The following is a 12,739-nucleotide window of genomic DNA, read 5'->3' on the forward strand; positions in this document are numbered from 1 at the left end:
TGTAATTAAAGTGCATATTAAAAATTAAAATAATATTTTACTAATAAAGTCAATAAAACGCTTAGAATGTTTAACATAAACAAAATTCTAGTAGAAATTTAGAAATAATATTGACTATAAAATCCCACGCGCTGCGGAGGTTCAAGGTGGTTATTTACCAGTTCCGATACTTTATTTTTTTAATACCGGCTAAAATTTTTGCACAAATAAGTTCAACTTGCCTATGGCGTATTCCCGGCGAAATTGTAAATACATGTTTGCCATTTTATTAGACCTAAAATTTTAATTAGCCCTAAGCTGAGTGTTATTGAAACTTAATCGAACCCAAACTTTTCAAAAAACGCGGTTCAGTCAAGCTCAAAGAGATTATAACAATCCCCTTGGTCCAGCCAGACAACGCAACATATATTTGTATGGTTGCAAAATTACATGCAAAATTTAAATTTTCTTTGCGAAATGAATTGTTCTTTGAAGAAGGGAGTCGAACCGTTTGACTTTTCCGGTTCAGGTTCGGTTCGGGTTCAAAGATTTTTTCGGAATCCGGTTCAGTTCCGGTTTCAGTTTCGAGCAAATGTGGGTTAATAAATGTAAATGTGGGTTAATAAATGCAGAGTTACGTGACGTAAACAAGCAGCTTATTGAAATGTCTGCAAATAAAAATTAACGTTTGATTTAATCAGTATTCATTTTTTTCATAATTTTTTTGTTACATGGCATAACTGAATCTGTTAAATAGAAGTCGTGACGCCATGCTGGAGTGAACCACTTTTGTTGACATGTTCGGGTTCGGATTAGGTTAAGGTTATTTCAAAATATTCGGTTCAATTCCGGTTCGGCTCCTTAAAATCTTACAAAAAACTGTATCGGTTCGGTTCCGGTTCGACTCCCTGCTTTAAAATTATGTTTAACCTTATTTCGGAGAACTGTTTTGAGCACACAGATTTTTCTATTTTTTACTGTTTTTTAAATAGAAACACAACATCGAAAATATAAAGGCCTTGTTTGAATTACACTTTTTAACCAACGAGACCAAATTATCTATATAATTTAACGCGCTTCATAGATAGTATTTAGCGCGTACGGTAAAATTTATTTCGGTTCGCGCGAACCTTTTACGTAGCTTCTGTGCAGCCGTACAGCTTGTAGGGTCAATGGCCCTCATAACTTATGTGCCAATATTAATGCATATCGAACAGTGTGCGTATCCTGATTGCATAGCCTAACAAGGCGTTACGTATTTACACTTAAAGGTTTTGAATTTAAACCATACCGAGCCTCAGTTGCCCAGTTGTCCACAAATTCGACCAAACTACCCTACTTGCTTATAGAAACGTCGCTTTATGATGCAGCTTTGTGAAGTAATTCTGAAAATATTGATGAGAACTTGAATTTAAAACTAAAATGTTACCACGAATTTGAATCGTTGAATTATAATTGTCGATAACAAAAGTTAAAAACGTTATTCACATGCAATACGTGGGAAATTTAGTGTTCAAATTTTAATTTACTGTTTCGGCAAAACAAACGTTTTACCAACGCAAGGTAAATATCCAACTAAACCTGGGCAACGTCGGGTATTTTATCTAGTTTTTATCACATTCCTGATATTTAATTTGCACAACGTTCCAAAGATACCCTTTAAGTCCTATAAACCAATACGCTATATTTTTAAACGTGTTTGTTTAAAGTCTTCGAGTGGCGCCGAGAAATATTTGCCCAGCAGAGGTTTGTTGTTGCGCAGTGCAACGCCGAACTCCAGAGACGCCAGCAGGTTACCGCCAATATTTGATTGCGGTGGTGTTGCGCCTGCCCCTGGGCTACCACCAATCAGTGCTTTCAAGCACCTAAACGGAGTTGCATGTCGTTTTTCAGCATTAGTTAAAAAGTGGTTGGGGTAACAAGACTTTTCTTGGTAGTAGTATAGGCCTACTTGCTGTTATTTATAAAAATTCTTACCAACGGAAAAGAATCAAAGAAAATGAATTGTGTTTTCATGCTCCTGATGATTCCATGTCTGCACGAAATTGCAGGCGTACCTTCAGTGACAAGAAAGAGACCATTTCTGCGAGAGCAAAATGGCGATTTTCTAATGAGCTGTTTGAAGCACCGGAACGAGTAAGTTAAACGAACACTAAAAATTCACATCGTGGCATTGCGCATTATAAAAATGTATACACCTCAGATATAGCTGCCTATTAATTTACAAATGTAGGTTTCGCGTTCTGGCCTGCTGTTTATCGGGCATTTCTATAATAAAGTATTTTTATTGCATGTAAGCTATACAATTTTGCTAAAAGTTGATATTTATATGCATAGTGCAAATAAGAGTGAATAAATCAACCCATGTGCTTAGGTTAAGCTTTTGGCGTGTCAGTATAGTTTATCTATATTAATTTTAGTGTATTGGTTTAAAAAATGAACAAAAGTGAGTTTGGTGACTTTCGTAAAATGTGGTGTGAATGATATCAGTTGGTGGTGTTATCTACCTTTCTCAGTAGATCCTAAGATATTTCTGTACATTAATATGTGTTTAGTGATAACTGGATGGAGAACATCCGAGGCTCCCACAAAACAAATTGCTTGCGGTTTCTGGAAAGTATCAGAAATTCAACCAAACTTCGAAGAAACGGTAAATTCGCTTTCATTGATGACGACTATAACACTTGTTTGGGTTACACGCGACAGTCACAATAATACTGATTTCTCGCATTGTTAATAGACAAATACGTATAATCTGTCGGTGGATCTGTTAAACCGGAAAAGTGGACATATTCTAGTAATCTAAATTCATTTAGTCCATGTGAAATTGATATTACAAGCCTGCACCATAAACAGGGGTTTTAGAACCACTCGCCTAAGGTATGATTTAATTATGTAGGTCTACATTGTCTTTGCTGGCGAATAATTATCTGCAAGTCAACTTTCCATTTGTTGTGGATACATATTCATCAAAACTTTAAAACCTGTTCGAATTTCACAGTTGGTTACGCACCGCCTATTAAATGTATAACAAATTTATTACATCAACACAATGTGCGAAGCCGTTGTTGTTGTTTGAACGTGTTTTTTTTTTTTCAAGATTCAAACCAGAGTACGGAGAATGACAGATCACATTCTACAATCTTTAGTTATATATCAGGTTTGTGGATGTATTTACAGGAAAACGTTTTACCCATAATATGTTTTTCAAAAAGCTCTATACATATACGAAATGAAAAATAATATTGAATGTCGGGTCAAAAAGAGGAATTCAAATGTATAATAATAATAGTTAAATTTTTGACTCCACCAATATCATTGTTGTGTTAAGCTTATTAGCACATGAAAAGTATCATCTAAATATAAATAAGTGAGTTTGCCATGCAAATTTAGTTTAGGTAATGAAATGCTCAAGAATATAATAATATTTCATAATTATAATATAAGGTTTAGCCTAGTTTTTTTATGTTGTGCTTGGTTTTACATCAAGGCCCACCAAACTTTTTGCAACAAGCGTCGGAATGTACTGTTTATCATAAAAAAAATCGTCCAACTTTACTATTTTGATTATTGGCAAACGAATGAAATATAGATAACTATTTAACAAAGTTATTATTGTTCGCCTTTTTTAGAATATAATAATAATAATACTTATTCTTTTGTGAGAATTTTTTTAGGCGGTAATGTTGCCGGCGAAGCATTAGCCAGCACTGACTCTGCCTTCATTTTTACTCAGAAAAGTTTTTAATTAAAAAAAACTGCATTTAAAAAAAACATGAACTTCGCCAGCTTTGTCTAACTGGAGGAACCGCGAAGTTGGCTTGGAAAAGTCGCTGCTCGACTTCGTTTCACCTTGTTACGTTGTTTCGCGAAAGATAACCAGAAGTTGGAGAAGGTTCTTCAAGAAGCGACACAATACGGCTTCGGTTGTCCCTATGGCTTACAGCAAGTTCTGGCAGGGTGTGAATGGTTCCATAGTTATTCGACCTTCGCGGATAAGGTAAAATATCTATAACGAAGGACAACTAAAAATTAAAATTCGTTTACACAAACAACAGTAAATGCATATAGCAATACCACCAGGGAAAGGCCCGAAAACCTAATTGCTGCCGAATTGGTTCTTGCTCGAAGTCGGCCTTCCGATATTGGAGAAGCATTTGGTACTTACCGGATTACTGCAACGATGATGGATCATACACATAAGACTTTGCTTCACTCTGCCGTTCAGGTTTTTGTTATTTATAGCATTATTGTGATTTAACGTGCTTTTACCTTGCATCAACGACTTAACTTCATACTTTTTAATTTCAAGCGTATTGTTGACTTCAAATATTTTGTATGAACTGTAAGTTTGCTCTCTGTTCTCAACGATCCGTCCACGACCTATATTTAAGTCACCTGCTTTATAGGGTGGATGACATCGAACGCACGTAATATAATGCAAGGCAAAACAAAAAAACGCGCACAACAACACGATAAAAAACATTGCGAAAACAGACTATACCACCTAATTTATTTATATATATATGCCTGTAACACACTGAGATCTACCAATGCTTAGTTTATTGTATGTTGCAAATTTTAGCCAACTTGTTCTTTCGGTGACGGACGGTTCTTTGTGCTCGATCTTACAACAACTCACCTCACAAACTGGCATAGACTAAAGAATACGAACTTGAGCATCAACGTAGAAGTTAAACCAAGACGCCAATATTTTCACGATTGTAAGTGCAAACAACTAATTGTTATTTTATATGCATTGCCATACTTTTCTATTATTTTTTAAAACCATTGCTGTCAATTACCGGTTACAATTATCGGATACATACATTTTAAATATATTGTTAAACGGATGCTTTCCAGTCCATCAAAACTGCAGATACAGTGGGTAACAAGTTCTAACAACCTTTTTCCTTTTGTTTTCTAAATCAGCAAAAAAACGAAACGTAAACGTTGTGAGTGAAATCGCTGGGATCGTTTTGCATTTTCGTCAATCTTCGGTACGGGAACGGCTTGAACAGCCTAATTCCAACACCAAGAACATGGGTATGAAATAATACGTTGTTGAATATATATTTGCTGTATAGAGCAGTTGTTACAAGGCACATGACATTAACAAATGGGTTTGATAGACAAAACGGTAACCGGGCACGTGATATGCAAAAAAGGTTCTTCCTTTTTGTCTCAACCACAGGCCACTCAAAACCGTAACACCCCTCAGTGAATTTAGAAAAAAATCAGGCTAACCCGTAAAGTTTTTTTTTTGAATGATAAGCAGATCTTAAGCAGCATACAAAATTTCGGTATTATCTCCCGCTAAAAAATGTTGCCATCCATAACCTAACACTGTTTGTATTGTTGTTCGAGTAGGTGGGGTAAATATATCTCAAAAATACAATACAAAAGCGCATTGCTTAAGTGAAATTGAGGCAAAAAAATGGATTTAATTTTGATGTCTTGGTATAGAAAAGGTAAATGTTCATGTTCTATTGCAATTTACGTTTAAAGACAAATATAAACGTCGACGAAACGACCAATATCTTCGTCAAAGAAATCGGCGTTCTTTGCCGCGAGTTTCAGCACGGCGTAACCGCAACCGCAACTCTGAACCACCGACGAAAAGTAACAAACCCTGTCATCTCACACCATTTATTCTAAGCAGGAACACAACAAGGGTAAATAATGGTAAAAACTAGCCTACATTTGTTTTTCATCACAGAATTATTAAAACTTCTGAAATAAAAAAGCAAGAAAATTAATCGCCAAAATGTTTGTTTATTTACTTGTAACTGGTTAATATCGGTGGCTTATTTATATGAAAAAATGAAACAAAAGAAATTAAAATTCTATTATTCGTTAACAAAATAATAACTAATAAAATAACTTTATGCTTAGATGTTCCACGTCTCCTGGCCTGAGCGTGGCCGCGACTATTGGGATATTTCTGAGTGCTCCGGTCACTGTCATGCTCCCGTTCCAAGTCATGTGGATATAACCAACCACGCCATTCTTCAAAACTACGTACGTTCCGTTTGACGTTACTTTCTACGTTCAACTGTACTTATAAAAATATGCTACCAAACGAGATTTATTTGATCTTTACAAAAATGTGGTAGCCGAATATGTATTGCAGTTAATTTCAAGGTGATATATAGCCACCATTAAGATACCCTTTCTTGTTATTTTGAAAGCCTAATTAAAAATGGCTATTCTAAATTTTGAACATAAATGTACAATTTGTAGTATCCCTGTGATATCTTTCTGAAATTATATTTTTGTAACTTAGTTACTTTTTGCAGTAACAACGTTTACGTTTTCAATCGCCCTACATCAAGATATTTTTGTTAATATTGCTATTTTCAGGAGCTTGCCAATGCAATAATATGTTGTGTTCCTGTCGGATTTCACCATCAACATTATATCACGGAAATCGAGGGTGAATTAAGACTGAAGTCTTTCAAGGATATGATTGCAACCAAATGCGGATGCAGATAAATATTATCCGTATGGCAAGACAGATAACTGTCCGTTATGAGTTCAATTATTTATACCGCGATTACTTTACTTTTTTTTGCTTGTGAAACCGGAAATTTGTCGTTTCTGGCGTTAAATAAATTATTATTATTTGTCTATAGTTAACATATACTTTATTTTTTACATTTTGATTTGTGTTTTTTGTGTTGTAATAAAATATCAATGAAATTGTTGTCCATTGGACAATTTTAAGAAGGAAGAGCCTGGTAACAAAACATCAGTTGAAAAATGTTTTCAAGTAGTTTATTAACAATTATAAATGATTTGGAACGGCGTTTCGGTAATAAATTATATCTGGTAGGCGTAGATGAAAGAAAAATGTTGATTTTCACCAGGCAATGTCCAAATACTAAACCCTTGCCAAAACGGGTTTCCTTTCCCGCAAATGTTTTGTCGCGATCAGCTACATATTTGCGCACGCGATCGAACTACAACATTCGTCTGATTAAGGTTAATTATTTTATGAAGTTCCGATTTGACGCAACTTGGTGGCATAAAGTCTCTAAAATCATTGCTGCGAAATATTTCGTCGTTCCCACAAGAAAAGTGTTTTACTTTAACCTGTGAAAGTTAGTGTTAACCAACATAATAAAGCCGAACCACACGGTATTATATCCGCAAAACACTTTTATACTACTAGATCAGGGGTCGGCAACCCCCGGCACGCGTGTCACTTTTGGCACGCGAGATTATTTTCCCGGGCACGCCAACTGATTTAATGTTATCACTTAAGAGAGTGCAACCATTACATCATTAACATTATTATTACACCACTAACACTAGCAATAACTAAACTGAATTGCACACATTTCCAGTTCGTGTCACAAAAATTAAATTAGGGGCACAAGTCTTAACTGTTGTATTTAACACTATTTTTTGTGGATGTTAAACTTGTTGTTTACGACTTACAGTTCGTTTTACGTCACAATGCCCTAAACTTTACGCTACTGATCTCTATCAAGAAATAAATAAATTATGAAATTAGGTTTAATGGCGTCTCTCAAGATACATTAACTAGATGTCAGACCATTCGTAAATTAGCAGAAGGCAGGGCTGTTGAGTATATAGGCAGACCGCAGAGGGGTCAATATGAATATATGTATGAGTATAGGCCTTATTCTGATTGATGTCTTATTCCGACTTAAGCTGTTATTTTGGTAAAGACGTCTTGACAGTGCAATTGAGTCCCTACTTTAAAATGACTTGACTTAAGTCTTTCTTGTAAAATGACTTGACCTGAATGAAGTATTTTGGAAAAATGACGAAACGACCTGTTTACAACACTGTCTTACGTTGATATGCTACAATGACGTAATAGGGAGCGAAACCAACGTTCATTGTAAGTTGCACGAGCCTGGTTCATTGTACAATAGTGTGGTGTTAAATGTAAAGTATAACTGGCAGCAGTTGTCCAATGTTCACTGGATTACGGTTAACAGGTAGAACGAATACTAAAAGTATAGTTAGTTAATGTGCGCTGATTTTGTTTATTTTTTTAGAGCAGGTCATGAAACGTTGACAAACATAGTTACTATATTTTTAACATTTATTTCAACCTTAATTTTTTTGTATTTTTGTTCATCGAGTAGTATATTTAAATATTTTTGTATTTTGTTTGGATAACTTCTCTGTTTTTGAAAAACGACAGATCAAAACGCAGGCAAAATTTTAGCCTGTGTTGACTTTAATTCATAAAAATTCCTCTGCGACGGTTTTCAAACTTTGGTTAATTAAATTCATTCTGGGCGGCTTTAAGGGACTCGAGGTCATGCACACCAAACATTCATTTATTATCTTTTAGCTGTATCATGGCACTCGTTTGTACTGTTTTTTTTGGCCCTATAGTAATGCGAAGGTTGAGGTTGCCTGTAATGATTTTTTTAATTATGATTTAGTAACCTAATCAATAGTTATTCCATGTCAGTTCACCAGGCCATGTAACGTGATTCTTGCTTTTTTCTATGACTTTGAGATTCAAATCAGTAAACCAAGGCGTGTGCGTTGGAATTTACAGATAATTTTTCTTGCTAAATCAATTGTAGACTACTAACTGTTCATCATAATAGTATAATTTTTTAGTTTTATCCTGTATAGTTGTGGCCCTTGTGGGTCATGCGATAGCCGTACATTCATACTTTTTTTGTTTTATAACTTTGAGTAGCTAAAAGTTTCTATTTCGGCTCATTGTTGCATCACAAGTCTACCATACTCCCCAAACTTACTTTCAGCCGAGGTTAACTTTGCAAATACAATTTTTTTGCGAACTATTTATTATTTAATATAAATCTATCCAAAGGCGCTATGCTTACCAGGGCATGATGCGCCGTGTGACCCATAACATGTACAAATTCCAAGTTATAAATGCAGTTCTTTCTAGCAATATTTAAATCTCTTTTAAGTATCGCATACGTCACGTGTATAATTTGACGTTTTGCCTCATTTAAATCAAAATAATGGTATATTTTTTGTGATGCGTGCGACGAGACTGAATTTCAGCTGCATTTTGGGGTACAAGTTTGTTTGGCAAACAACGATGCTTTTAACATTAATTGTTTTATGGCTTATACCAGGGGTGGGCAATTATTTTTTACCTCGGGCCGTTTGAGAAATTTAAAATCCTGTGGCGGGCCGGGTGAAAATAGGATATCAAATACACGCAATATGACGTCATACTCTGACGGTATAAAACAAATAAACTAACGGACTTTCTATCACGCATGGAGTTGTGCGAAAATGTGCAATTTAAGTCGAATTATAGAAATAGGGACAAGACGTCGCGCCAAGCGCAAATATATTTTTGTTAAAATGCAAAACTTTAATTTATATTTAGAGGTTGAGTAGACGTATTGAGAACAGATATCCAACGTACATTGCTTGGTATTGGCGTTTATTCAGTTGTTCGGCACATTGACCCAAAGTTAGGGTTTAAATACGTAAAAATTTCGCGCAAAAAATTAGAATGTTTTTTTTGCATTTTGAGGCTTTAAGTTACCCATATTGCAAAGACGGCATAAATTGGGAGAAACACGCAGCATGGCATTAACTAAATTAGGTTGACAAAATGTGAATCTATGTAGAAAATGGTTGGTATTTCATTCATATTTTAAAGACGAAGTACATTTGACCAAAGCGCAAAAACATATAAATATTAAGATAAGTTTGTTCATTGTTTGTTAGTAGGAGTACCATCGTGCAGAGGACGTTTTATATTTGTAAATGCCAAAAAATCGCGTGAAACATACGAAGGACAAAATAAATTTTCATTTTACAATTATTTAAAACAAGCTAACCCCGGGCCGGATTATTTGCTTGCGGGCCGTATGTTGCCCAGGTCTGGCTTATATCTTTGTGATGTCAGTTTAAGCATTTTCATAACAGCTCCAAACAAGAATTCTGGATTCGCCCAGTTGTCGTATGGGTTTTCCGTGTAGGGCCTTTAATAGCTTTTGGAAGAGTATTTTCCAAAAGCTACTCGGCAGCATAAAAAACGTTTCGAAATAACACTGTTTGGGTCTTAATTACAAGAGGTCCTTTTATGACCTATTCGTCCTATTGTGTAGCCCAGTGTTTCTTAACCTTTTTTACTTGGGGGCGCACCTAGAGACGTTTTAATACGTGGCGGCGCACTTTGCGATTGAAGCGAGCGCGAAATTTTTAAGGTGTACCGGTATTTTTTTTTAATTACTTGCAATTTTTTATTATATAGGCTTTATAGTTGCATATCTGTAAAGAGACTCCAGCTTTGAGACCAAAATAAGAACAACATCAACTTCGGAATAAAAGACAGTTAGGAATAAGGCGTCAATAGGGCTAATACCTGTAGTCGTAATAATAACGAAATCGGAATAAGACCTAAATAGCCAATATAAGGCCTATACATTACTACCTTTTGTCTAACCCCAAACAGCATCCATAACTTTCACTAACTTCCCGAATATTTTCAACCCCAACCCAATTGCTAACACCACCAACCCGCCCATTAGCCCAAACAGAGTCAAAACTTCCGAGGCCAAAACAGCGGCGCCCAAATGTCGACAGCAAACGGCGAATGCCAAAAGGGCGTAATTTTGTCTATTTAAATCTTATTCCGATTACATTTGGGCTTAATTCGACATGTTAAGGTCTTATCTAGACTATTCTAGATCTTATACTGTACTGCGAATTTGGCGTTATTATGTCGGTGGTCTTAGTACTATATGGTATTATAGATTATCTAATTTAGATGTTGTTGCTTTGTAGGTCTTATTGTGTTTTCTACTTAAAATTACTGCGGATTAAATGAGCTAAGCTTAAAAGAAAAGTTAAAGTACATGTTTTATATATTGAATTATTTTTTCCATTTCGCTCGCGGCACACCTGGCAGCCTTGGCGCACCGGTTGAGAAGCGCTGGGGTAGTCTAACTTTGACCGCAATCCTATTTTTTTCCGTTACAGATATTATTGCACTTTTTTTAATTTTTAATTTATTTCCCTGAGATGTCTTCACTATACTTTCCTGCGATGTCGAGGCTCGCTTGGCCCGTAGGGCGACAAGAATACGCAACCGTGTGAGTAGTGACCAATCTCGGTGCCGCTTTCAAAACTACAGAAACGTGATTCAAATAACAGACAATGAAGATGGCCGAAAGACGATAAAACATTTAAAACATAGTCAAACGTACAAAAGCATGGGAGCGGTTTTTGAAGGGCTTATTGAAAAAACGTTTTTATTTATTTAGTAAACACATCACTTTATCTATTCGTCTAAGTGAGATGATCTTAAAGCTGTTTATAAAAACAAATAAAACATAATATAATTATTTTTTAATAGTACCTAGTTAAAAAGTAGGCTAAAATACAAAAAATTGAAAATATAAGATTGCGTATAAAATCATAAAACACCTGCAGATATCACATGCTAAAACAACAACTTAAGAATGGCACCAAGCAACAACGTGAAAAAAGCGTAAAGAAAGAGAAAGAGAACGCAACTGATAAGCATGTTATCAAACGGTGTCGCAGTGCAATCGCTGATGGAAAAAATAAAACAGGACAAAAACAACCTGCAATATTCCTATTTAGCTGAAAACATTGCCAGCATATAGTAGGCTAGGCCCAATGAAGATCATTGTGGCTACAAAACATATCTTTCGGAAAGTTTCGATAAATTGTATCAAGGATTAAGGCTCTGCCTAAAAAGTTTAAAAAACCCTATGCCAACTTACAAAATAAATGTTATTTGTTGCCAGGCCACATTTCCCCTTTCCACCAGGCCATGCCGCTATATTCCTAAATGTGTTAAAATTAAGATTTAAGTTGCATATTTCTACATCGAACGATAGCTTCAGGTTTCCAAAGGTTATTCATAGACGTGCTTTTATGACGTAACTTTATACACCATCTCTACAAAATTAAAGTTTTCCGGTGAAAAAGCTTTTTGTCGTTCCGCTAAGAAAAGTATTCTACTTTTAAGCCTCCATATCACGAAAGCTTAAAAAAAATTCTTTAACACAGGTTGCACGAAAAACAACGCTAGCAATTTCACCACAAGTAAAACATTAAAATCATTCCACTAAAATGTTTGACGCTTAATTCCTAAAAGTGTTTTTATTATTCCCTTTTCATGTAACCGTAGAGCAGTGCTGCGTGGATCAGAATTTTTTAGTACATACATATCCAACCTTAAATTAACAAGATAAACTTTTGCTTTCCGTTGGGCGAACATTTTTTGTTTCTCAGTGCAGCCATCATAACGAAGTGCACTGTTTGGAGTTTAGACCGACATGAAAACTGAATCAGTGCTCCCAGTCCACAACTTGAATTTTGCATAGTTATAGACCCTATGTATATCAATATTTAAGGAATGTTTGTGTCATAATGTCTGAAGGTTTATTATTTTAGCTGTTCCTTTAATTGATTGGCTGTAGGACAGGGGCGGGCAACTTCTCCAGTCGGCGGGCCTGATATGAAAAAATGAAGTGTGCTACTTGGCGGGCCGGATTCCTAAACGATGTATTAATTGTACTGCCAAAGCCCAGAGGCACAGCCAAAGTATTTTGCGCCCGGGGGCAAACTATAAAATTGCACCCCCTCCTCCATGTTCAATCACATTTTCTGTTACATTAGCGTAACATAATATACCTTACTTTCTACGGAAAAATAATTTCAATTTCAATAGAACATTGTATTTAAAGAAGAAGCAAAGGTATACAAATGACAGTAGGCTAAGCCTCATTTTGGTGTCCCT

General features: G+C 35.5%; 1 protein-coding gene across 1 annotated transcript; it reads left to right on the forward strand.

The window, feature by feature from the left end:
* Nucleotides 1–1,978: 1,978 nt before the first annotated feature.
* LOC146164121 (uncharacterized) lies at nucleotides 1,979–6,474 on the forward strand. Its single transcript, XM_083380669.1, has 9 exons — nucleotides 1,979–2,115; nucleotides 2,535–2,629; nucleotides 3,080–3,139; nucleotides 3,769–3,979; nucleotides 4,069–4,207; nucleotides 4,565–4,703; nucleotides 5,488–5,654; nucleotides 5,875–6,000; nucleotides 6,343–6,474. Exons 1-9 carry the CDS (start codon nucleotides 1,979–1,981, stop codon nucleotides 6,472–6,474), a joined length of 1,206 nt encoding a protein of 401 aa, XP_083236795.1.
* The last annotated feature ends 6,265 nt before the right edge of the window (nucleotides 6,475–12,739 follow it).

This window comes from Ascidiella aspersa, chromosome 2 (assembly GCF_963924565.1).
Source record: "Ascidiella aspersa chromosome 2, kaAscAspe10.2, whole genome shotgun sequence".
In the NCBI taxonomy this organism is placed as follows: Eukaryota; Metazoa; Chordata; class Ascidiacea; order Phlebobranchia; family Ascidiidae; genus Ascidiella; species Ascidiella aspersa.